The sequence below is a fragment of the Erpetoichthys calabaricus genome, chromosome 1 (assembly GCF_900747795.2).
Source record: "Erpetoichthys calabaricus chromosome 1, fErpCal1.3, whole genome shotgun sequence".
Taxonomy (NCBI): Eukaryota; Metazoa; Chordata; class Cladistia; order Polypteriformes; family Polypteridae; genus Erpetoichthys; species Erpetoichthys calabaricus.
In genome coordinates this window covers 339045819-339071795 of record NC_041394.2, presented here as the reverse complement: position 1 = coordinate 339071795, position 25977 = coordinate 339045819, and the positions used below count along the sequence as shown (strand labels likewise).

Here is a 25977-nt window from a genome sequence, read left to right as displayed (position 1 = left end):
GTGTACGCATAAAATATTCACAGGAAATAACAACGATAGTGTGCATTGTTACCCATTTCTTGTCATTTCAAAATAAATGTCAGATATGACCCATTGAAACGGTTCAACTTTTTTTCCCTCACACGGACTAGACTGAAATGCATGTCGATTTATTCATCTTTAATTTCCATTCATATGTCGCTTCAAACGTAAATGTCTCATGTAATGTATTGCATGCTCAATAATATAGTATATCTCCCCAACACTGCGGATCTTCCAGTACTCCGTTATAAACAAATTAAATTCTTTCACGAGGATTGATTTACCTGATTTAAATAAAATAATTTCTCAGCTGAGACCCTTAACCTGCGTCCTTGACCCAATACCAACAAGTTTTTTCAAATTAGTATCGGGCGTGCTAATTGATAATATTCTTGACATTGTAAACTCGTCATTAAATACAGGGGTCTTCCCAGACTATCTTAAGACTGCTGTAGTTAAACCCCTACTCAAGAAAAATAACCTCGACCCCTTTGCTTTTGAAAATTTTAGACCCATTTCTAACCTGCCTTTCTTAAGTAAAATTTTAGAGAAGACAGTCATTATGCAGCTAAATGACCACCTCAATAAACCTGCTATTCTTGATACATTTCAGTCAGGTTTTAGAACAAATCACAGTACAGAAACTGCACTCGTTAACGTAGTAAATGACTTGCGGGTAAATGCAGACAGAGGCCATTTATCTGTTCTCATCCTCTTAGATCTGAGTGCCGCATTTGACACCATTGATCACTATATTCTTAGAAATCGCCTTAGTCAATGGGTGGGCCTCTCTTGCAGTGTCTTAAATTGGTTTGAATCCTACCTGGCAGGTAGAAAATTACTTGTTAGTTGTGGTAATAACAACTCAACGACACATGATATTCTATATGGTGTTCCACAAGGCTCTATCCAGGGTCCGCTGCTCTTTTCCATCTACATGCTTCCATTAGGTCAGATTATTTTAGAATAGGTCAGATTATATAGAAATTTTAGTGATTGGCAAAAATGGATATAATGAGGTTATTAGAAATAAACTTGATGCATTAGGATTAAAAGTCAAGATGTAGGTAAAGAATGTAGGGGTAACTGTTGACTGTAACCTGAATTTTAAATCACATATTAATCAGATCACTAGGACAGCATTTTTTTCACTTAAGAAACATAGCAAAAGTTAGACCTCTTATATCATTAAAAGATGCTGAGAAAGTAGTTCACACTTTTGTTTTCAGTCGACTAGATTACTGTAACGCAATCCTCTCAGGACTACCAAAAAAAGACACAAATCGTTTGCAACTAGTGCAGAATGCAGCTGCTAGAATCCTAACCAGGAAAAGAAAATCTGAGCACATTTCTCCAGTTTTGATGTCACTACACTGGTTACCTGTGTCATTCAGAATTGAATTTAAAATACTGCTTATGGTTTATAAAGCCTTAAATAATCTGCTCCATCTTATATATTGGAATGTCTGACACCTTATATTCCAAATTGTAACCTTAGATCCTCAAATGAGTGTCTCCTTAGAATTCCAAGAGCTAAACTTAAAAGAAGTGGTGAGGCGGCCTCCTGCTGTTATGCACCTAAAATCTGGAATAGCCTGCCAATAGGAATTCGCCAGGCTAATACGGTGGAGCTGATAAAACTTTAACAATCTGCTAAAAACACATTACTTTAACATTGCTTTCTCATAACTTCATTTTAGTTTAATCCTGATACTCTGTATATTCAATTAATTATCATAACTGTTCATGGTGGCTACAAAATCCATACTATCCCCTACTTTCTCTTTTGTTTCTTTTCCTGGTTTTCTGTGGTGGTGACCTGCGCCACCACCACCTAATCAAAGCACTGTGATGTCCCTACGTTGATGGATTAAAAGCCAGAAGTCTACATGACCATCATCATCAAGTTCTTCCATGAGAACCCTACATACAAAGTAAACTGTTCATTTATGTTAGGTAGAATGCCCAGAGGGGGCATGGTCTCATGGTCTCGAACCCCTGCAGATTTTAGTTTTTTTTCTCCAGCCATCTGGAGTTTTTTTGTTTTTTCTGTCCACCCTGACCATTGGACCTTACTCTTATTCTATGTTAATTAATGTTGTCTTATTTTAATTTTTACTTTGTCTTTTTTTCTTCATCATGTAAAGCACTTTGAGCTACATTATTTGTATGAAAATATGCTATATACAGTTAGGTCAATAAGTATTTGGACAGAGACAACTTTTTTCTAATTTTATGGACCTAACTGTAAATAAATGTTGTTGTTGTTGTTGTTGAATAATCCAGGTAAGGAAATTCTAGAAAGTTGATTCAGTTCATCTGGACATAGTTCTTTTCTAGGGAGATATGTTACATCACTCATCCAAGTGACTTCCTCAGTCTCAGTTGACTGCAGGTTTCTCCAACCTTATAAACAGTACCTTTGCATAATGACCGAAACTAGCACCATTGACTAACAATGGACCGTGTGATCAATGATAATAATAATAATTCTTTGCATTTATATAGCGAGGGGCGGCACGGTGGCGCAGTGGGTAGCGCTGCTGCCTCGCAGTTGGGAGATCTGGGGACCTGGGTTCGATTCCCGGGTCCTCCCTGCGTGGAGTTTGCATGTTCTCCCCGTGTCTGCGTGGGTTTCCTCCGGGCGCTCCGGTTTCCTCCCACAGTCCAAAGACATGCAGGTTAGGTGGACTGGCGATTCTAAATTGGCCCTAGTGTGTGCTTGGTGTATGTGTGTGTGTCCTGCGGTGGGTTGGCACCCTGCCCGGGATTGGTCCCTGCCTTGTGCCCTGTGTTGGCTGGGATTGGCTCCAGCAGACCCCCGTGACCCTGTGTTCGGATTCAGCGGGTTGGAAAATGGATGGATGGATGGATTTATATAGCGCTTTTCACACTACTCAAAGCGCTCAGCAATTGCAGGTTAAGGGCCTTGACGAGGTATCTCTTCTGTGTTGTGCCATCCGCTTCGCCAGTGGTTGTTTGGTTTCCCCGATGTATAATTCACAGCAATTCTCTTGATTAAATGTAAAGTACATTTGGCTCAGTGTCAATAGTTTAGCAGGAGTTGTCTATGCTTAGCCTTGTTTAAGATGGGTATCAGTATGACAGATGTATTAACTAAAAAACTATAAGTGACGCATACAAAAAATAAGTATTTATGTAAGGAATATTTTACTTTATGGTTATTGTGACTCAAATGTATTTATTCTCAGCTGTTTTCTGACTCTCTACATATTTGCTTACACCCATCTAGTCGTTTACAAAGCTTATACAGACCTTTTACTTATTCTTAATAACAAGAAACAATAATAATTCTACAAGGTATACATTGATTTGTGTCATTAAAATGGCCCAGCCCAATGCTGGTACAACAATCTACCAAGGCAAACTTGGCACATTCCCATATCTAATACATGAGACCAACTATAATTTTCGATGACCACTGTAAATGATTACATCACTTTCAGCCACCTTCATTTTGACAGGTTTGAGACAAGAAATATTTCTTTGTAAAATTGCTGCTGAGCTTTGCCTGGCTAATGCAGGTACAGTACATGGGGCAAATTGACTGTCAAACTTGGAATAAGACTCTGATAATTGTGATAATTCATGTGCGTGCTTTTGGGGGTTTTAAAATATCTTGATCATACGAGATGAAATTTCCAAAATCACTTCTCTAAGACCACTGCAGATATCTTAGTATTGTGTCATTATGATCCTAAATGTTTAAACTTTAACATCAAAACTTCTGCTTTTATATGGAGGTGACAACATTTAAGAAGAGGATATGATTGACAGCATTTGGCTTTACTTCCCTTCTTAATTACTATGACTGTTAAAGTTGGCCTTACTGTGTATGTTATAACATACAAAATTAAAACAACTAATTAACCAGACCTAAGATACAGTGATGATTGCTTGTCGGTCAGTTATGTCCTGCTTGTTAAAATATACAGTGGATAAAGGGTGTACTGATTATTTCATGTCAATATGTATGCCACCTACTAGCATGTTTCATCTTTCATTATAAGCAGTGACATTTCTTGCACTAACCCCTTCTATTTACTTAAGTCCAAAAGCATATTTGCATTTTGGTTACTCTTTGTGCTACAAATTCTGAATGCTATGGCACTCACACAAAAGTTAATAGACACCATACGAGATACATCTATATATATATATATATATATATATATATATATATATATATATATATATATATATATATATTTATATTTATATACTGTATATATAAAGTCAATGTGTGTGTGTATATATGTATGTATGTTCCAGCATCACTTCCGAACGGCTGGAGCGATTTTCATGAAACTTGGTACACATGTTTCTCATTGGTCGACTAAAAATACTGTAGGGTGATATCAACCCTAACCCACCCCCTTCTGGGTAGGATGGGGGGTGATCTTGCGGTCTTGTACAGTAATCCCTCCTCCATCGCGGGGGTTGCGTTCCAGAGCCACCCGCGAAATAAGAAAATCCGCGAAGTAGAAACCATATGTTTATATGGTTATTTTTATATTGTCATGCTTGGGTCACAGATTTGCACAGAAACACAGGAGGTTGTAGAAAGACAGGAACGTTATTCAAACACTGCAAACAAACATTTGTCTCTTTTTCAAAAATTTAAACTGTGCTCCATGACAAGACACAGATGACAGTTCTGTCTCACAATTTAAAGAATGCAAACATATCTTCCTCTTCAAAGGAAACAGAGAGGAAAGCAAACAAATCAATAGGGCTGTATGCGAAGCACCACCGGTACAAAGCTGTTGAAGGCGGCAGCTCACACCCCCTCCGTCAGGAGCAGACAGAGAGAGAGAGAGAGAGAGAGAGTTTGTTTTTCAGTGAAAAATCAATACGTGCCCTTCGAGCTTTTAAGTATGCGAAGCACCGTGTAGCATGTCCTTCAGGAAGCAGCTGCACACAGAAGGTAGCAACGTCCCTATCGTCTAGGTGTGCGAACAGCCCCCCTGCTCACACCCCCCTACGTCAGCGCAAGAGAGAGAGAGAGTAAGTAAGTTGGGTAGCTTCTCAGCCATCTGCCAATAGCGTCCCTTGTATGAAATCAACTGGGCAAACCAACTGAGGAAGCATGTACCAGAAATTAAAAGACCCATTGTCCGCAGAAACCCGCGAAGCAGCGAAAAATCCGCGATATATATTTAAATATGCTTACATATAAAATCCGCGATGGAGTGAAGCCGCGAAAGGCGAAGCGCGATATAGCGAGGGATCACTGTATTCATGTTATCATCCAGTTGACACTCGGAACGACCACCAGAGGGCGAACTGATGGTGACTGTCAGCATTCTTTATGTTTGAGCGAACACCGCCCCCCTGTTGCTTTTGAAATTAAATAGAGTTGGCCAGTTCCGAGCGTCAACTGGATGATAACAAGACCGCAAGACAAGCACATTAATGGGTCTTTATTGTTTGTTAATTTATTTTTATTTTTAAAGTTGTGTTTTTTTATTGTTTTTCTCAAACAATAATAAAAAAAAAAACACGATGGCGAACTAGAGGTGAATGCCAGTATTCTTTATTTTTCAGCACCACCGCACCCTTGTTGCTTTTAAAATTAAACAGAGTTGGCCGGTGTGGAATGATAAAAAATTTGAAATAGTAATTGAACAAAAAGTCTTGGGCTGAGGGCCTTTTGACCTAGTCAAAGGGAGGGGAAGAAGATTTCGTGACTACGCCTTAGTGCAACGAATATTTTTGTACTTAGATAAACAAGTCTAAATCGCCTTGATGATTACTATCTGTGTGCGTTTGGGTGGATGGAAAATATGTTATGCAAACCAGCTGATGCTAAGAAAATGTATATATTTGCAAGTATAAGAGTTCTTTGTGTTAACCATATGAATGCATTAAGATTGTTAAAGTATGTGATGTGGGAAAGTTAAAGGTTATTAAGCATTAGAGCCTGCTGTAGAAAATAGCCGCAAGATAAATAAAAGAAATAAACGAAGGGTGGGTCAGCTCTTAGGTAATTGCACCCTGTCTTAGTTAGAAAAGAAGAAGTTACTCCACCAGTAAGGAAGGGCTGCTTGTGAAGCTGCAAATATAAGATAAGCTTTGCTATAATTGTGTACGTATAAAAAAAAAACGGCTGAAAAAGAGGAACGGTGCTGTGACGTGATACTGTTAGTGACAAGCTGACAGGCTCTGCACAGACTCTCTGCTCACCAAGAAAAGAAAGAAATAAAAAAGAATTCTGTTTGTTTGAATCGGTGTCTGCCTGCTGTTGTCTCGAACCTTCGTCCACACCGGTTCGGAGCGTCAACTGGATGATAACATACATATAAGACCGCAGGACAAGCACATTAGTGAGTCTTTATTGTTTGTTATTTTTATTTTTAAAGTTCTTTATGTCTGAGCACCACCGCTCCCCTGTTGCATTTCAAATTAAAAATAGAGTTGGCCGGTACAGAGCGTCAACTGGATGATAACATACATACAAGACCGCAAGACAAGCACATTAGTGAGTCTTTATTGTTTGTTAATTTATTTTTATTTTTAAAGAGATGTTTTATTAGTGGAAACGTAAAAATTATACAAAGATATCGTCTGTCTGTATACCTGCATTGTTATCGGCATTGTTATCACTCTTTAATTTAATATTGTTCTTTATCAGTATGCTGCTGCTGGAGTATGTGAATTTCCCCTTGGGATTAATAAAGTATCTATCTATTATGTTTTTCTCAAACGATTAAAAAAAATTATTTTCCTCCCGGGCAACGCTGGGTATTTCAGCTAGTATACAGTATATAATCCATCCATCTTCCAAACCCGCTTATCCTGAGCAGGGTTGTGAGGAAGCTGCAGGTACTGCCTCATGCTACCAGTACTGACAAGGACACCAGCTAAATGCAAAACTAGACAAGGATCAATCAGGAAGGATAAGAAGAAAGCAATTGTCTGTGTCCACCACATGCAAAGCCATTCCCTTTTTAGGTGTTGTCTTGCTGTTGCCTCTCCAGTGCACCTGTCATTACTTTCATTTGTACCAAAGCCGGTGAAGTTGACTCACAATCGCTTATGCTTCATATCCGGACAGACTGATATTCCTGAAGCTTAACTGACTTGGTATGAGACTGTGATGGTTCAGTATCCCCTTAATTTTTTTCAGCAGTGTATATTAACCAAACAGCAACATTAAAAGAGATCGGAGACAAAAAGCACTGTCCCCGTCTTACCGGGAGGTCACTCGAATAGGCCGCCCGACTGTCATTCAGCTCTAGTATATAGTAACTCGTAGTGGACCGAGTGAAAACTCACCTATTTTTGAAGTGCCGTCTCCATACCGCGAGCATTAACCCTCTGTCCGTCTCTCGGTAATGAGATTCTTGCTATACTCGTTTGCATTCCTTCCTCATTCGACAGCAGCCCTTTCTACGCATGTGTGAAGCGGAAACATGCGGGACTTGACGTGAAATGAGCCGTAGACAGAATACCTTTCTCTAGACAAAGGCTAATTTGAGCAAATCTGGTAGTGACAATGCATAGGTGGACTTCTCTGTTGTCGCCTTTGGTGACGTCACAGGGCACTGTAATCTAAACACGTCATCAAAGGCGACAAAAACAAGTGTCTTTAAACTGAGAAGGACACTAAAATGAAGTGCCTCTAAGCTTGAGCAGTCACCTGGAGGCAGTAAACAAGACGGCGTGTTCTTGTAGTTGGGTGAGTCGCCTTTAATCGTAATACCCGGAAGCAGAAGTGATTGATCCGAGATCGGCTCTGTCATTGTTCGTACATTGGATTTTTCATTCGCTGTGTTCATTGTTGCGCGATTTGAATCGCAGACAAGTGGAGTTAGAAGGACTCTGATCGACTGATTATGTTTATGTCGCGAGTGACTTGCTATTCATTTTCTTTTGCTTGCGGCTCGGCGCCCTTCAGGTTATCGATTTCTATTCTTCTATTTCTTCTTTAAAAGCGCCTGTTCATATATTAATTCGGTGTCCTCTGTTTCTTCAGTCAGATGTTCCCTGGGCTTTCAGCTCGAGAAGGAGGCAATATCACTTAAAAAGAAGAAGAAAAAGAAATATAGAAATCAACGTGATATTTCCAAGAGCTAATGTAGTGCTCAGTTCATTAAATTATCCATTTAAAAAGCACGCTTATCTGATAGACAATTTGTTTCCGAACTTGAGGTTTACATTGACATTTTTGCTAGTTTACATCTTATGCATCCAGACACCGCCTGCATGTGAGGAAAGGTTTAAAAGGAAAGGTTTAAAGCCCCAGCATGAGCGGGTAGCTGAAGTCACCTACACATGTAATGCCATGATTGCTGTTATGGTGAATAGTTCAGGCCATATGAAGCAGTGAGGTTCAGCCAGTCACCATACTAACAAGACAGCCATCACGTCCAGCAGCCTCGAAATAAAGTAATCGTTCTCTTTAAAAATACTATTTCCTTAATGGCATTTTATGGTTCTTTACTGGGTTGTGTGATTCCTCATAGAACCATTGCTTAACAAAGCACCATTTCATTATGGGAAGTGTTCTTTGCATATGAAGTTGGTTCTTCATGCTTTTAAAACTTTTTAATAATTTAATGTGGTGTGTTACATAATCCAAATCTATATACATATGATATTAAAAGGCGATACCCCTCCGTTGGTGATACAGTGGTATAAAGAAATCACATAGGAGAAATATCTTAGCTTTCTTTAATGATGGTTTAAGCTGCATAACAGACAAAGGAAGCCAATGGCAAAAAAAAAACAAACAAAAAAACTGTTTGAGAGTGGGGGCCCGATGTGTAGAGTCTGCCATTTTCAGGATAGGATGACGTTATCTCCCATCCGCCCGTCAGCTTCAAAGGTGTGCCAGGTGATGTTCCAAGGCTTTATACTCTTTCTTCATGTGCAGGCCCCTAGTTAGGTGAATCATGCCATTCTAAACAAGGCAAAGAACATACAGTTGCATGCTGACTTAGACAAAAAAGTAGTATACAATGGTCATCAGTCTGACTGGCCATTTCACAGTTGTCCCTAACTTTCTTGTCTTATAATGCTTGCCTAGCAGTTCTTATATGGTGAATCCCTGTGCTAAATCTGGTTCTGTGCATGTAAGTAGAAAAAGATAGGTTTATAAAATATTTTTGACATATTAAACTAATACACTTATTAAAGCTCTGTCCATGGAGTTATGAGAGATGCATTTGGATTCTTTCATTTAACCAGTATGATTATGTGTGAGAGTCATGTTGTGGTGGATACTAGTTTTAGATAGATCTCAGCTACACTATCTATCTATCTATCTATCTATCTATCTATCTATCTATCTATCTATCTATCTATCTATCTATCTATCTATCTATCTATCTATCTATCTATCTATCTATCTATCTATCTATCTACAGTATTCTGTGTTTTAAACACCAAAACTTTCATTTTCATATTGTTAAAAACTTCTACAAAAAGGCCCAGATTGAGTGATAGCATTTCCTTTGTCGATTTCACCATTGAAATGTTGCTAAAGGATCAGTTTTATGAATTAATAAACATTTTATAAAATAATTTAATTTTTGTCCATAATGTTAACTTCATTTGTAAATGGTAATCTATTTAATGAAAGAATGTCCAATGGTATTATTGCATTTAATTAAGGAAAAAGGCAAATCTGGGACAGAGTCACATATCTTTTAATGTTTTTCGCATTTAACACTAGAATTACCAGAGTCTACGAAAAAACTCGTAGATCTGGCCCACCTTAAAACCGTTCTCACCTCTCTTTTGTCTTCTAAATGTGCCGATTAAGAGGAGCAGCGAGCAGCCGGCTATTCCATCCCCCACCGTCGCAGAACGTTCACTAAGTTTTCCCAGCTCATGCCTTGTTTGATTACCTGGGAGTGACTGAACTGCTGGAGTTTTAGAATGGAAATAATAGATCGTTATTTGGAACACATGCATTTCATGCGTGTTCCGTTTCTACAGTAATCTGTGTAAACACATTGCTAAAACAGAAACTTTTTCATATTTTAGTAATAAATGTTACAAAATGTAGGCATAAACTATAGAATCTGTGAAGCCTGAAGTCCAAACATTAAATAAACACTTTTACAAAAGTTTCAAGGATGCTACGACACCTTCCGTGGCTTAACGCTACGGTTTGCTGACTTGGAGCACAGCTGCCCTACTGTGCTACAGAGACGTGAGTTCGATTCCCAGCTTTGAAGAAAGTGTTTTTTTTTTCCTCAAATGGACATTGAATTTATAAATTGGTATGCACTGTAAATCGTTAACTTTAAAATGTCAATCGCGGTTATTTTTGTTGATTAATTCATGCTTTTTTACTTAGAGTCAGAACAGGAGCTTTTTCAGCTTATTCAGCTTCTGATCTGACTCAAACAGCGCCAGTATAACTTCACACCCGATCTGATGCTGTTCGTTTTCAAATAATATTGCATTACTTCGACGATGTTTTCTGATTGGTACTATTCGCGTCATAAAAATGATTTCTTCAAAACGTCACATATATTTGTCTCTTTCTTTTTTTAAAATGTGCGTTGTAGCACTCAGCAACTGGCCACCTGCATGTTCTTGCGCACACTGAATAAGACAGCGCTATATGCAATCATCAGATTCAAATGTTAACAGTTATATAGCACAGAATGGAAATCAGCAGTTCTTAGCATTCCACCACGCAAGCTGTCATATCAACCTCCTACTGTAACTTGCTTTCTGTTTTCTTCGGTTATAGTCTTGAATAAAAGTGCACTTGTTTTGTTATACTTTTACATCAACATATGTTCCTGTGTTTGAGCTACATGGGCATGCTCAAAAAATACACGTATAATGCCACGAAAAGTGCATGCAGACACTTCAGTTCGCAAGCATTGGTACGACAATGCAGTCACAAGTACACTGCAGAACTTTAACGCATCTTTATGTGAAAACAGCATCAGATAGGGAGTGTCTGATGATTGCATATAGCGCTGAAGTTACTGCTCTTTACTATGCTTTCATCTGCATGTCCTGGAGTACAAAAGAAACAGCATACAGCAACATGTGGGGACTGGCAATATTGGGGGAAAAAAACACGCGGTCATATGTATCGTGATAAACTGCAGAACTATAGCGCGTCTTTATGTGAAAACAGCAGTGTCAGGTGGGGGGCGGTAGGGAAGGATCCTGAACGCGACTGAGACAATGAAAAGTGAATTAAAAAAAAAAAAATAAAGCTAACCTTTACAAATATCATAAATTACACCGGCTGTTACAGACTGAAATCAAATGTATCTTTTTATTCTAAAATAGTGAAAATAAGAACACTTCTCAAAAGGGAGTTGTGTAGGATCGAACTCATGACCTTCTGATTCTCAGTCAGCGACTGATACTGTTGCGCCACGGAAGCAGCAATAGCAAATGAGTGTCAATGTCACACACTAAGGTGGATTTTTTTGGCGGTGGCTTTTTTTTTTGTACCTTTTGTGAAAGTGTTTCTTTGATATTTGGACTTCAGGCTTCATACATTATATAGTTTATGCCTACATTTTGTCATTTGCTACTAGAATATATAAAACATTTCTGTTTTAACAAAGTGTTTACACAGATTACTGTAGAAATGCAACACATATGAAATGTGTGTGTTCCAAATAACAATCTATTATTTCTACTCTAAAACTCCACTTCACTCCCAGATAATCAATCAAGGCATGAGCTGGGAAAAGCTCGTTTACGTTCTAAGTCGTTGGGGGGATGGAATAGCCGGCTGCTGGCAGCTTGTCTTTATCAGTACATTTAGATGACAAAAGACGCTGGCGGAGAGGTGAGAATGGTTTTAAGAAGCGATTTAAGGTGGGCCGGATCTACAAGTTTTTTCATAGGCTCTGGTAATTCTAGTGTTAAGAGAGACTTCCAAGTTTTCAACAAACATGAGAATAGGAAATCATTCAGTGTCTCAAAGAGAAAAGTTATGGGGAGAGGAATTGTGTCTGTTAAGTAAAAGTTAACTCATTTAAATTTGTTAATGAAAGGCTGATAATTTCATAGGTAATTTCTTAATTTTGCAGGGTTATAATAGTAGAAACTGTAATCCCCCATGTTTGTTAAAAATGAAACTAGGTGTACATTTCCGTTTCCTGGAAAGACTTTTAAGAAACATTTTGATTTGACTAATTTTAATAGTTTACTTGAGTTTGGAGATGTCAACAACATTATGTTCTCCATCTGATATTCTATTTTAAATGCATCCTTTTTGAAGTTTGAGGATTGTTCTCCTGTACAAATTTTGACCACATTTGTATTTTCTTTTTACACATTTGCATATCCTGCCCAAATGTAGATTGCTTTCTTTCTTCAAGAGGAAATTAGAAAATATCGAAAGAAAAAATTTCATGCTTACTGTATAATGGCTCATATAGTTTAATTGTGTGAAATAAGGAAACTCATTGACTAATCTGGAAAACTGTCAGCACTGTAGTTATTTCTGTTAGGTAGAAAAGTAATATCAACTCAGTTGAGATGGCATCACAATGTTTTTCATACAATTTGGAATATGATGTTCATGGCCAGCATGAATTTGACATTGGGAAGGAGAACACTTAAGATGGGACATGGTGGATGGAGCAAGTCATGAGTGATACAGTATGCACTGAAAGGCAACTCTTTCATAACGCTTTCACAAACATGTAGATCTGATGACGTATACAAATGTAAGAATAAACAGTCCGCTTACTGTTCTTGTGCTACATGAAGATACTGACACGTCTTAAGACTTTAACATGCTGAATCTGGAAGGACTAATGGAATGAAGTGCTGTTTAAGTGGGAAACAAAAAGGATCTGAGTAGAGCTATATGGAAATACTGGTGCATGTACTGAGTCACATACACACAGTTGTTTGACAGGATATTTATAGGGTTTTTTTTTTTTCTTAAATGGTGCCTCATATTATTCTCACAGCTTTGCTGCTGTACTGGAGACCTGTTATGGTGCCCGACGTGAGTGATACCATCTATAGTAAGGTCAGCTTGATATTCATACTGAAATCTGCTTAATTTTCATGCTGTAAATTTCCCTTAATGGATCCCATGTTACTGCTTTGATTCCACTAAGTTGTCCTAAAAACTCAATAAAGACATCTTAAGTTAAACTAACACATGCAACAAATCCAGAGGCCTGCCATTTAACACTTAATTTTAAACACAGTATGTGTAAGCCTACGAATGAGTACTTGTGGAACACAACTTTGTGAGGTGGTCTTCCTCAAGGCCTTTTAGATTTTCACACCACATTTCCTAATTTACTGTCAATGTGTTTTAAGGTGATTTCTTTAAACTGCCTGACTTGACACAAACTTTAACCGAGAGTGATATAAAAAGAAAATGAACTATTTTTAGATATGATTGGCATATTTATGATGGGACTATATCTTTTTCTTTCCACAGTAAAGAAGAAGCAGTTTCCGTTTACCATAGCATCAAGATGAATGTGAAAGAGGAGATGTGTGAGGCTGACATAAACAACATGGAGATAACAACTGCAAATATTAAGAAGGAGGACTCTGAATGGGAGTCTGTCTACCCTAACAAGGAGAATCTTTGCATTAAGGATGAGCATCATAAACCGGTAACTGTGGACATTAAAGAAGAGGCTGAGGAGACGTCTGTCAGCATTGAGTGGCACAGGCAAAAAAGTATGGAGTGTGTCGACATCAAGTTGAAGTCTGAGTCATTACAGTCTGACATAAAGAGGACTGAGGACATTTTGCCTGTTAGAACTCAAGGAAATCAACCAGCACCTACGCATCAGTCTGTCGAAAGTAAGTGTGGAAGAACAAATGTTTGTTTTTTGGTTGAGATTATGGGCCCAAAAGGGAGATCTCTTGCATTTTATGTGAAACATTGCAGTGAGGTTTAAATGATCAATGCAGTATTTTTCAAGTCAAAGTTATTTCTTCACAATCATGGTATATATTAATTTGCTGATAGAAATTGTGTTCTAAAGTGAAATATTTTCTGTAAGTTGTACTTGACATTAAAATTGAGGCAAAGAGTACTAGGATCCAAGTGAGAAAAAAAAAAAACATCTTAACTTAACCAAATGCATCCGTTTTTCAAGGTAAGAGTGTTACTGAGTATTGGTCTTGAAATTGCACACATATTGCAAATTAGAATATCCATACCATTTTAGGAGGGCAAAACGTTTTGTGAGTGTCAGTCATTTCAACATGAGACCCTCTGTATGCTTCATCTTCCTGCTCATCTATCAAAACATCCATCCATAATATGTATGGCATTAAATAATATGAACTGCATGTCATACACTTGTCATACCAACTGCATGTCATACCACACTTTTAATCAAATGCTTATAAGATGTTTATCAAGGGCATACAAGCCTAACATGCTTAACAAGTTTCCATTTAAAACCGAGACATTTGGTTCTTAAGCTATCAAGCCTACTGTTTACTAAACAGCAATGGTAAATTCATCTTTATCTGTTCTTCTAATTCAGAATGTGAGGTGCTATACTAAATACAAGCTTGCTCACTTTCCACATACAGACAAGGCATATCTTTTTTTAATTAAAGAACAAAAAGAAAAGGTCTGAACTCATTAAAGCATCTTCTTGTTTAATTTCTGCCAAAGATGTGCTTCCTTTTTCATCCACTCCTAGTTCAGCTGGACAACATATACATCTGCTGTTCCTCTTCATTAACAAGGTGACTCTTCAGATTCATTTTTCTCATTTTTCTTAGTTCATTCTCCTTCTTTCGGCTGTTCCCGTTAGGGGTTGCCACAGCGGATCATCTTGTCCACATATTCCACACCTTACTTAATGTAAAAGCCAACATTCCAATCTTTAATCTCTTGCAAACTTTGCGTGAACATTCCGTTTCAGCAATAAAAATTCATATGCAGTTTTCCAAGTGCCATAACACTTTGCAGAACAGAACAGCACAACTTAAATTAGCATGAAGCTTAGAAAAGGGGATGCTGACAAAAGAAAAAAATAATTTTTTAAGATCAGCTCAAGTTACTAATAACTGATCGAGTTATTTGGAGTGAAACTTGTCCAATAGAAATTAATTGGCCCATCACAAGTAAGCACCGTAAGTCTGTACTCTGGTAGGAGTATTCATCAATTTGTATTTGGTCAGACTGATGTGGTAGTAGAGGTGGGGGCTTTTTGATCAATTAGGTGCAATTTGTTTGTTCTTATTCTATAAGGCAGACTTTTCAGCGGTGTCGTGCCGACCCTATCTTACAATGTTATTCCACATGCCGAAATAATTCTACCAGCTTTGTTATACTGTATATAGTATCAAAATTGGTTATAATGGGCTTAAAAAGTACAGTGGGGCAAAAAAGTATTTAGTCAGCCACCAATTGTGCAAGTTCTCCCACTTAAAAAGATGAGAGAGGCCTGTAATTTTCATCATAGGTTTACCTCAACTATGAGAGACAAAATGAGAAAAAAAATCCAGAAAATCACATTGTCTGATTTTCGAAGAATTTATTTACAAATTATGGTGGAAAACAAGTATTTGGTCATTAACAAAACTTCATCTCAATACTTTGTTATATACCTTTTGTTGGCAATGACAGAGGTCAAACGTTTTCTGTAAGTCTTCACAAGTTTTTCACACACTGTTGCTGGTCTTTTTGTCCATTCCTCCATGCAGATCTCCTCTACAGCAGTGATGTTTTCAGGCTGTCGCTGGGCAACACTGACTTTCAACTCCCTCCAAAGATTTTCTATGGGGTTGAAATCTGGAGACTGGCTAGGCCACTCCAGGACCTTGAAATGCTTCTTACAAAGCCACTCCTTCGTTACCCGGGTGGTGTGTTTGGGATCATTGTCATGCTGAAAGACCCAGCCAACTTTCATCTTCAATGCCCTTGCTGATGGAAGGAGGTTTTCACTCAAAATCTGACGATACATGGCCCCATTCATTCTTTCCTTTACATGGATCAGTCGTCCTGGTCCCTTTGCAGAAAAACAGCCCCAAATCATGATGTTTCCACCCCCATGCTTTACTGTAGGTATGGTGTTCTTTGGATGCAACTCAGCATTCTTTCTCCCCCAAACATGACGAGTAGAGTTTTTACCAAAAAGTTCTATTTTGGTTTCATTCCTCTTCTGGATCATCCAAATGCTCTCTAGCAAACTTCAGACGGGCCTGCACATTTACTGGCTTAAGCAGGGGGACACGTCTGGCACTGCAGGATTTGAGTCCCTGGCGGCGTAGTGTGTTACTGATGGTAGCCTTTGTTACTTTGGTCCCAGCTCTCTGCAGGTCATTCACTAGGTCCCCCCGTGTGGTTCTGGGATTTTTGCTCACCGTTCTTGTGATCATTTTGACACCACGGGGTGAGATCTTGCGTGGAGCCCCAGATCGAGGGAGATTATCAGTGGTCTTGTATGTCTTTAATTTTCTAATAATTGCTCCCACAGTTGATTTCATCACACCAAGCTGCTTACCTATTGCAGATTCAGTCTTCCCAGCCTGGTGCAGGTCTACAATTTTGTTTCTGGTGTCCTTTGACAGCTCTTTGGTCTTGGCCATAGTGGAGTTTGGAGTGTGACTGTTTGAGGTTGTGGACAGGTGTCTTTTATATTGATAACGAGTTCAAACAGGTGCCATTAATACAGGTAATGAGTGGAGGACAGAGGAGCCTCTTACAGAAGAAGTTACAGGTCTGTGAGAGCCAGAAATCTTGCTTGTTTGTAGGTGACCAAATACTTATTTTCCACCATAATTTGCAAATAAATTCTTTAAAAATCAGACAATGTGATTTTCTGGATTTTTTTTCTCATTTTGTCTCTCATAGTTGAGGTATCCCTATGATGAAAATTACAGGCCTCTCTCATCTTTTTAAGTGGGAGAACTTGCACAATTGGTGGCTGACTAAATACTTTTTTGCCACACTGTATATGTATGTATATGTATATGTATAGCTCATTGACCCCTTCACTCTTTTTTTTTTAAATTTTTCGCTGCAATCTTTATCTTAAATACATAATAATCAGGTAACACTCAACATCCCAGAATAACAAAGCTAACAGGATTTTAGGAATTTTTACAAATTTATTAAAAATTAAAAAATTAAAAAGTATTAAGACCACTTACTGTGACACTTGAAACCTGCCTTATGTGCATCTCATTCTATTGATCATCATTAAGATGTTTTTACACCTTGTTTGCAATTCATTTGTGCTCAGTTCAATTGATTGGACATAATTAGGAAAGTCACACAACTATCTATAAAAGATTCTACAGTTGGCAACATGTATCAGAGCAAAAACCAATCCATGAGGTCAAAGAAACTGCCTATAGAGTTTAGAAACAGGATTGTGTTAAGGCACAGATCTTGGGAAGACTACAAAAAAAACTTACACAGCAGTGAAGGTTCCCAAAAGCACAAAGGCATCCATAATTCTTAAATGAAAGAGATTTGGAACAACCATGACTCTTCCTACTGCAGGCTGCCTGGCCAAAGTGAGAAATCAGGGAAAAAGACCTTGACAAGAATGCAGTCTTCACTCTGGATGAGCTCTAAAGAACCTGTGTGGAGATGGAAGGAAACATCCAGAAAGACAACCACCACATCAAAACCCCACTTATCTGGCCATTATTGCAAAATAACCAGACAGAAGACATTTAGAAGTCCACTTGGAGTTTGTAAAAAAGCAGCTAAAGGACTCTCAAATTGTGAGAAACAAGATTTGCTAGCCTGATGAAACTGAGATTGAACAGCTTGGTTTCTATTCTAAGCGACATATGTGGAGGAAACTGTAAAGCATGCTGCTAGCAGTATCAGGAACTAGGAGACTAGATAGTGTTGAGGGGAACCTTAATGCAGCAAAGCACAGAGATATCCCTAATAACATCCATCTCCAGAGCTCTCTTGACCTCGGACAGGGCTAGTGGTTCACCTAACAACAGCACAGTAACTATAAGCACAAAGCAATGAAAACACAGGAGTAGTTTAAAGACAACTTGGAAAATGATCTTGAGTGGCCCAGCCAGAACCCAGACTTGAACCCCTTTGAACAACCCTGGAGAGACCTGAAAATGGCTGACTATTGATTGTCTCCATCCAACCTGATAGAGTTTGAGATCTGCATAGGAAAAAAAATCCCAAATCCTGGTGTACAAAGCTTGTCACACCAACCCCAAAACAATTCCACTAAGGACTGAGAAAAGCTGCGGTGGGTTGGCACCCTGCCCGGGATTGGTTCCCTGCCTTGTGCCCTGTGTTGGCTGGGATTGGCTCCAGCAGACCCCCGTGATCCTGTGTTTGGATTCAGCGGGCTGGAAAATGGATGGATGGATGGACTGAGAAAAGGGTCTGAATATTTGCACTATGTTGACAAAAATATTTAGGACACCTGCCTTTACAAACACATGAACTTTAATGACATCCCATTCTTAATACATAGGCTTTAATATGGAGTTGGCCCACCCTTTGCAGCTATAACAGCTTCAACTCTTCTTAGAAGGCTTTCCACAAGGTTTAGGAGTGTGTTAATGGGAATTTGTGACCAGGAGAGCATTTGTGAGGTCAGGCTAATGTTGGACAAGAAGTTCCTGGCTCACTCGCAGTCTCCACTCTAATTCATCCCAAACCTGTTCTGTCGGGATGAGGTCAGGGCTCTGTACAGGCCAGTCAAGTTCCTCCACATCAAACTCGTTCATCATCATATAGACCTAGCTTTGTGCATTGGTGTGTGCGCGGTTATGTTGGAACAGGAAGGGGTCATCCCCAAACTGTTCCCACAAAGTTGGGAGCATGAAATTGTCCAAAATAGCTTCATATGTGTTGAAGCATTAAGAGTTCTTTTCACTGGAACTAAGGGGCCAAGCCCAACCCCTGAAAAATGACCCCACACCATAATCCAACCAGATTTTACACTTTGCAGAATGCACTCAGGCAAGTCCCGTTCTCCTGGCAAACGCCAAACCCAGACTTGTCTATCGGATTGCATGATTTGTCACTCCAGAGGACACGTCTGCACTGCTGCTATGGCGGTGGGCTTTACACCACTGCATGTGACGCTTTGCATTGCACTTGGTGATGTAAGGCTTGGATGCAGCTGCTTGGCCATGGAAACCCATTCCATGAAGCTCTCTCTCTTCGCACTGTTTTTGAGCTTTTGGTGGTCTGTAGCTATTGACTCCGCAGAAAGTTGGTGACTTCTATACACTGTACGCCTCAGCATGTGCTGTTCCCGCTCTTTGATTTTACATGACCTACCACTTCATGGCTGAGTTGCTGTTGTTCCCAGTTGCTTCCACTTTGTTATAATACCACTAACAGTTGAATTTTTAGTAGTGAGGATATTTGATGAATGGAATAATAGCACAGCTGCCATCCTATCACAGTACCACGCTTGAATTCATTGAGCTCCTGAGAGCGACCCATTCTTTCAGAAATGTTCGTAGAAGCAGTCTACATGCCTAGGTGCTCAATATTATACACCTGTGGCCATGGAAGTGATTGGAACACCTGAATTCAATGATTTGGAGAGATGTCCCAAAACATTTGGCAATACAGTATAGTGTAGGTCAATGGGTAGTTTATTTTTTTATTTTTGATAAGTTTGCAAAAAATTATAAAATCCTGCTGTTACTTAGTTATTATGGGATATTGAGTGTTGCTTTGATGAGAGAAAAAATTAACTTAAATGATTTTAGCAGAAGGCTGCAGCATAACAAAATATGAAAAATGTGAAGGTATCTCAATACTTCCTAAGGGCACTTTATGCACCCTCTTTTTGCACTGTTTGTTATGTTATGCTCAGCCATCTTACGACTTGTGAGTAAGAAACTGTCATTGAATCTACTGGTGTGGGTATCAATGGCGAGGAGTAGGGAAAGTGACTCTGCATGACAGGTAAACTCTTTAATAACCCTATTTGCCTTTCTAAGACACCAAGTGTTGTGTATGTCCTGAGCAGAAGGCTGCTGAGTGCTGATAATATTCCATGCCATCTACAACACCCTCTACAGAGCTTTACGCTTTTAAGTTGAGTAGGTGCCGTATCAAGATGTGGTGCAGCTAGTGGTGATGGACATCACCATGCAGCTGAAGACATCATTGTAAAAACAGAAAAGAAAATTTTTATTGTCTTCAGATGAATATGGAAGTAGAGGTGGTGGTGGTGATGAAAGTCAAAGTTAGTTGTTGGTGATCAGGCCTGTGATGGTGGTATCATCAGCACATTTAATAATGGATTTAGAGCTGTGTTTGGCCACATGATCAGAGGTGAAGAAAGGGTACAAAAAACAAGCTTGTCACACTATTCTGTGCAAGGTGTCTGTTGTAGGTTGGCCTGAAGTGTGTGTTGCTACCAATCCATACGTATCTGTTAGTTACAGATTCCAAAATCATGTTGCACAGAGTGGTGTTAAGTCCTAAATAGATGAGTTTGGTGGTCAGCTTTGGTGCCATAGCATTGTTAAATGTTGAGCTGTACTGTAGTCTATAAACAGGACTCTAGCATGATGTTTTGATTGTCCAGGTATGGCAAGATGGTATGAAGTGTAAGTGATATGGTATCCTCTGTGGCGTGACTAAATGCACCAACATATGTAGCTTCTCAAAGGTCCAGGGTCTTCTGTTGCAAAGCTCCCCTTACTGTATATGGCATTGATTTAAAATATGGCTATCAAAACATGGATGTAGTATGTGTTTTATGTAATATTTTAAGATAGGTGTTTTTTTATATTTATTTTATAGTGTTTCACTGATATTTCAGCATTTATATTTTGTCTTTTCATAACATGCATCTTTTTTTTCTCTGTTATGTTTTTTCATTGTATATAGCGTGCTGCATATTTAAGTGAAAGTGAAGTTAATTTAATTATGTGGTTTCTCTTTGTAATGTAAAACACAATTAAAGTACTTTTTTGGTTCATTGTTCCAGATTGAGGATATGTAAACACAGAAAAGCTATTCTACGCTAGATGATTTATCTTCCTTGCAAATCTATGAATGTTTTATATTTGCATAATATTGTGCCTTTGTATGTTTCTGCAGATTTACAAGACATTGGCACCATGTCCTTATCTTCATTGCCTTTGACATCCCTACAGTGCACAACAGAACATGCACAGCAAAATGAAAATATGAAGATATTGACTTCTGGATCAGAGATCTCAACCCCAGTTGTTTTTCAAAGTAGTTCTTTGCCAGTTGTGAAGCTAACAAAGACAGATAAAAGAAACTCTCAACAACACATTAACAATACAAATTCATCTCCTTTGCCTGTTTTACAAAAGAGAAAGAAAAGGTTTAAACAGAAATGTAAATACAATGATAACCAGGACAGTCATACAAGTAAGAAGTTACATAGCTGTTCTGAATGTGGCAAGCAGTTTTTATATAGCAGCCAGCTTAAGACTCATACAAGAATTCACACTGGAGAGAAGCCATATTGCTGTTTGGAATGTGGAAAACGATTCTCCAGAAATGGCAATCTTCAGACGCACACAAGAACTCACAGGGCAGAGAAGCCATATTGCTGTTCTGTATGTGGAAAACGATTTGCTAACAATTGCAATCTTCAATATCACACAACAATTCACACTGGACAGAAACCGTATTGCTGTTCTCAATGTGGCAAACGATTTGTTAACAATAGCAATCTTCAGTTACATTCAGTCATTCACACGGAGCAGAAGCCATTTTGCTGCTCAGAATGTGGAAAGGAATTCACCACCAATGGTACTCTTAAGCGGCACATACGAATTCACACTGGAGAGAAACCATATTGCTGTTCTGAATGTGGAAAAGAATTTACCACCAGTGGCACTCTTAAACGGCATGCAAGAATTCACACTGGACTCAAGCCGTATTGCTGTTCTGAATGTGGTAAGCAATTCTCGCAAGTAGGGAATCTTCACAAACACACAAGAATTCACACCGGGCACAAGCCATATTGCTGTTCTGAATGTGGAAAGAAATTCTCACAAATAGGCCACCTTCAGATACACACAAGGATTCACACTGGAGAGAAGCCATATTGCTGCTCTGAATGTGGAAAAGAATTCTCGCAAATAGGTCATCTTCAAACGCACGAAAGAATTCACACTGGAGAGAAGCCATATTGCTGTTCTGAATGTGGAAAGCAATTTTTGCATAATAGCCAGCTTAAGACTCACAGAAGAATTCATACTGGAGAGAATCCCTGATTCACAGGACTAATAAAAAGATATTTCAAGGCCCATGTTGACATCTCGCCTATTACCAGAACCCCATACTATTGGAAAAAAAGAAGCATTAGTGTGATCATTTTTTTTAAGGAATAACATTTACAGCTCTACAACAAAAATGTCATGACTAAACAATAAGGTTCAGTTCTGTTTAGTTAGTAAGCACACAAAGATATTTTGGAGACTATAACCTCAAGAGAGTGTGGCAAACCAATTATTAATAGTGGTGAATCTCAGAAACATAAATGTATGATACTGCTGAGAAGATCTCCTGCTCCAGTCCCAAACCTGGATGGCATAAGACCGAGTGCCAAACACCTAATCAGAGACACAGCAAAGTAGCTGGATTACTGCACTGGAAAAATATACCACAAATGTATTGGGACCACACTCCAGAAACAGTAAAAAAAAAATGAGGAGTTGTTAGTCTCTTGGGACATGCCAGTTCTAACAGACAGAAAAACAGATGCTTGGGAACCAGACATTGTTATTGGAGAGAAAAAAAAAATCGCATTGAAAAATTCCTGGGTAATTGAAGTACCAATCCTAAGCACTTAGACTGGAGGGACAAAAAATAAATAATTATTAAAAAATATAATTGGAAATAACCCACAGCTGAAACAAAAGGACTGAAATTGGGGAAGTTGTACTATGATCAACAGAACTCATTAAAAAGAGCTTGAAGAACCACCTTGAAATTTTTCCAATTACCATAAACACATTTGAGCTACCCTAAGAAGTACTACTAGGAACAATGAAGGTGCAATCTCAAGTTCTTGCAGAAGAAAAGTCACTTCATGACTCAAGGGTGAAGTTTACTCCTGCCAGTGTTAAGAATTTAACTTCGAGAAGTCCTCGTCCTGTTATGAATGTGGAAAATGATTATTGCACTGTAGCCAACTTCGGACTCATAGCAGAATTCATACTGGAGAAAAACTGTACTGCTGTTATGACCATGGAAAACAATGCACCACCTGTAGCAATGTTTGGATTCACACAAGACTTTAAACAGAAGTGGAGTCATACTACTGTTCTGATTCTGGAAATTTCATCTTGGTAGAAATTGTCTGATACACATTAATATATGCGATCTGAGATGTGCCAGATATGAAGCAAAACACCAGGGGCCTCATGTATAAACGGTGCATATGCACAGAAATGTTGCGTACAAACGTTTCCACGCTCAAATCGCGATGTATAAAACCTAAACTTGGCATAAAGTCACGCACTTTTCCACGGTACCTCATACCCTGGCGTACGCAATTTCTCCGCTCGGTTTTGCAGATTGGCGGTACCCAGCGTCAAAGCAGTGCTACTGTTCCTGCGTGCACTGCAAAGCAGTGTTACTGTTCCTGCTTTCTTTCTTAGATCCACATTCCTGATGCGGCTTTATAAATACTCTGAAACTAACTGCAGATTGTTTATTAGTGTAATGCATCTGATTGTAATTAACCTGCAGCAATATAATGGTCCAGGGAATAGCCATAGTATTCCAAATACCATAACTGCTTTAGCGTTGTTACTCTCAATGCATCTTCTTCTTCTTTCAGCTGCTCCTGTTAACGGTTGCCACAGCAGACCATCTTTTTCCATATTACTCTCACTGCACCACTCGGAGTATTTATATCACTGTATCTGAGTGGGGAATCACAGCCGCAGCTGATCGGAAAGAGAATTATCAGTATACAGCATGAAGCAGATACTGCCTGAGCCACAGCAAACGCTTCAGAGACTTTCCTGTATGGACTTCGTGGTTTAGAAAAAGTTTCATCCCAAGAACTATAAACGCACTCAATCAGTCCATCAAGTGCTCCTTGTAGACCTGTTTGTACTTATAAGTACAATCACCTCACTGTAAACTTGCACTAAAGTTATAATATTGCACAACCTGCGCCACTTTATAAAGCGCATATCTACATATGATGACGATATCATTTTTAAGATGAAATGCAGCAAAATATGTTGATTATATTATACAGATAAAACTTTAACTTCATTTAAAAAATCTGTATTGTTAATAATTAAACATGTGAGGACACGGTGCCGCAGCACTAGCTAGTTCAGGGATTGTTCCTGCATTGCGTTGTATTCTTGCTGGTGCTGACGCGACACTGGAAGGATAGATGGATAGAATAATTAAACATGTACTACGAAGATATTTCAATGTTGCTTAAAAGTTTTGAAGAATAGGCGTTCTAAGCTTATAGATGGCTTCACGTCTATTACAGAGCTGATTGTGTGGCGATTGGGTATTTGGAGAAAGAAAAGTAAGGACAGGAATTGGAGGTTAGTACGTTTGTAAGAGACAGTACTGCTGCAATAAATTATTTCATCGAAGGTCGCGCATGGCGCAGCAAGCCTCTTGTGTGAGACATGAACAAGCACTGCGACACCGTGTTCCCATGTTTAATAACATGCTTTCATTCCTATCATCATGAAAAAGATATCACGTATACATCTCAGTATTTTAATTATTCGGAGAGCTGTAATATCATGAATGTAATGGATTCTGTGTCCTGTTGGAGAAAGATAAAGCCCGTTTAAGAAGCAGGTAGTGATTCACACACATAGAAGATCAAATACAGAACAAAGCATTTAATGTGCTACTTTAGTTACAATGGGATTTGAGAAACTAGTAAATTAAACGATTTTAAGATGAAGTTTATAATGTTCTACTTTAATGTCAAAATAAACTACGTGATTAAAGTGGAAATTTCGAGATTAAAGTTGACATTTCGTGCTTTTTTCCCACTGTGTGCCTATTTTTTTTGTCTGTACCCTAATAAGCTTTCATATGACACTCAGACGGTGGGCTACGACTCGCCTTTTCACGGCGACTTTAATATGTGATTTCCTTTTTATTTCGAGCACTGTGCGACGTTGTGAACTTGAGCTTTCGAGTTTCTCCGACAGTCAGTCACTTGATCAACTTCATTTTGTTGATTATACCACTGTTTAAACCACAAATAGTGCGTTTTTCCTTTGTCTCCATTTGGTATTTGCTGAAATTCTTATATTTTCCCCCATGCTTTTTCCATTGTCTTTTCACAGAAGGCTGAGCTTAAGGGCTATTTATATTGATTTGCATATTCAAAGAGGTGTAATTCTGGGAGGAGTTGGGGCGGGACAGAAAGCGCGTGCACGTGCGTTACTTTTCACGCTGATCGGGATTTATGTAGTGGAAGAACGTGGAAGTTTGCGTACGTACAAATTCCTGCATCTGGATTTTTCTGTGCGTACGCACATTCCCGCTTTTGTGCTTACGCCATGTTATAGTGTGAGTTCTACGCACGGCGTTATGCATGAGGCCCCAGGGGTCTCATGTATAAACGGTGCATACGGACAAAAATGTTGCGTTCACCCATTTCCATGCTCACATCGCAATATATAAAAACTAAACTTGGCGTAAAGCCACACACATTTTCACGCCAAATCAATCCCTGCCATATGCAAGTTCTCCGCTCAGCTTTACAAACTGGCAGCACCCAGCGTCAAAGCAATGCTACTGTTCCTGTGTGGTTTACCTTTCTTTTTTACATCTACATCCCTGACGCAGCTTTATCAAATACACTGAAATTAACCGCATATCGTTTATTAGTTTAAGGCATCTGATTGTAATTAACCTGTAACAATATAATGGTCTACGGAATGGCCAAACTATTCCAAATACCATAGCTGCTTTAGCGTTGTTACTCTTACTGCACCACTCAAGAGTATTTATCCCACTGTATCTGAGTGTGGAATCACAGCTCCACAGTA

General features: G+C 38.8%; 1 protein-coding gene across 2 annotated transcripts; it reads left to right on the top strand.

The window, feature by feature from the left end:
- The first annotated feature begins 7475 nt into the window (after window positions 1-7475).
- On the top strand, window positions 7476-24758 carry LOC114667370 (zinc finger protein 501-like). Of its 2 annotated transcripts, none has more exons than XM_028822651.2 (3): window positions 7476-7723; window positions 13442-13815; window positions 21044-24757. In XM_028822651.2, exons 2-3 carry the CDS (start codon window positions 13479-13481, stop codon window positions 22195-22197), a joined length of 1491 nt encoding a protein of 496 aa, XP_028678484.1. In that variant the 5' UTR covers window positions 7476-7723; window positions 13442-13478; the 3' UTR covers window positions 22198-24757. The 2 variants fall into 2 exon arrangements, with proteins under 2 accessions (XP_028678484.1, XP_051782160.1); XM_051926200.1 differs by lacking the exon at window positions 7476-7723 and adding an exon at window positions 12950-13018 and having other exon boundaries at window positions 21044-24758.
- The last annotated feature ends 1219 nt before the right edge of the window (window positions 24759-25977 follow it).

Bases quoted from the DNA above. Each gene is read 5' to 3' on its own strand.
- LOC114667370 (XM_051926200.1), top strand. From the start codon at position 13,479: ATGAATGTGAAAGAGGAGATGTGTGAGGCTGACATAAACAACATGGAG. The intron at 13,816-21,043 runs GTAAGTGTGGAA...ATGTTTCTGCAG, and splicing joins TACGCATCAGTCTGTCGAAA to ATTTACAAGACATTGGCACC.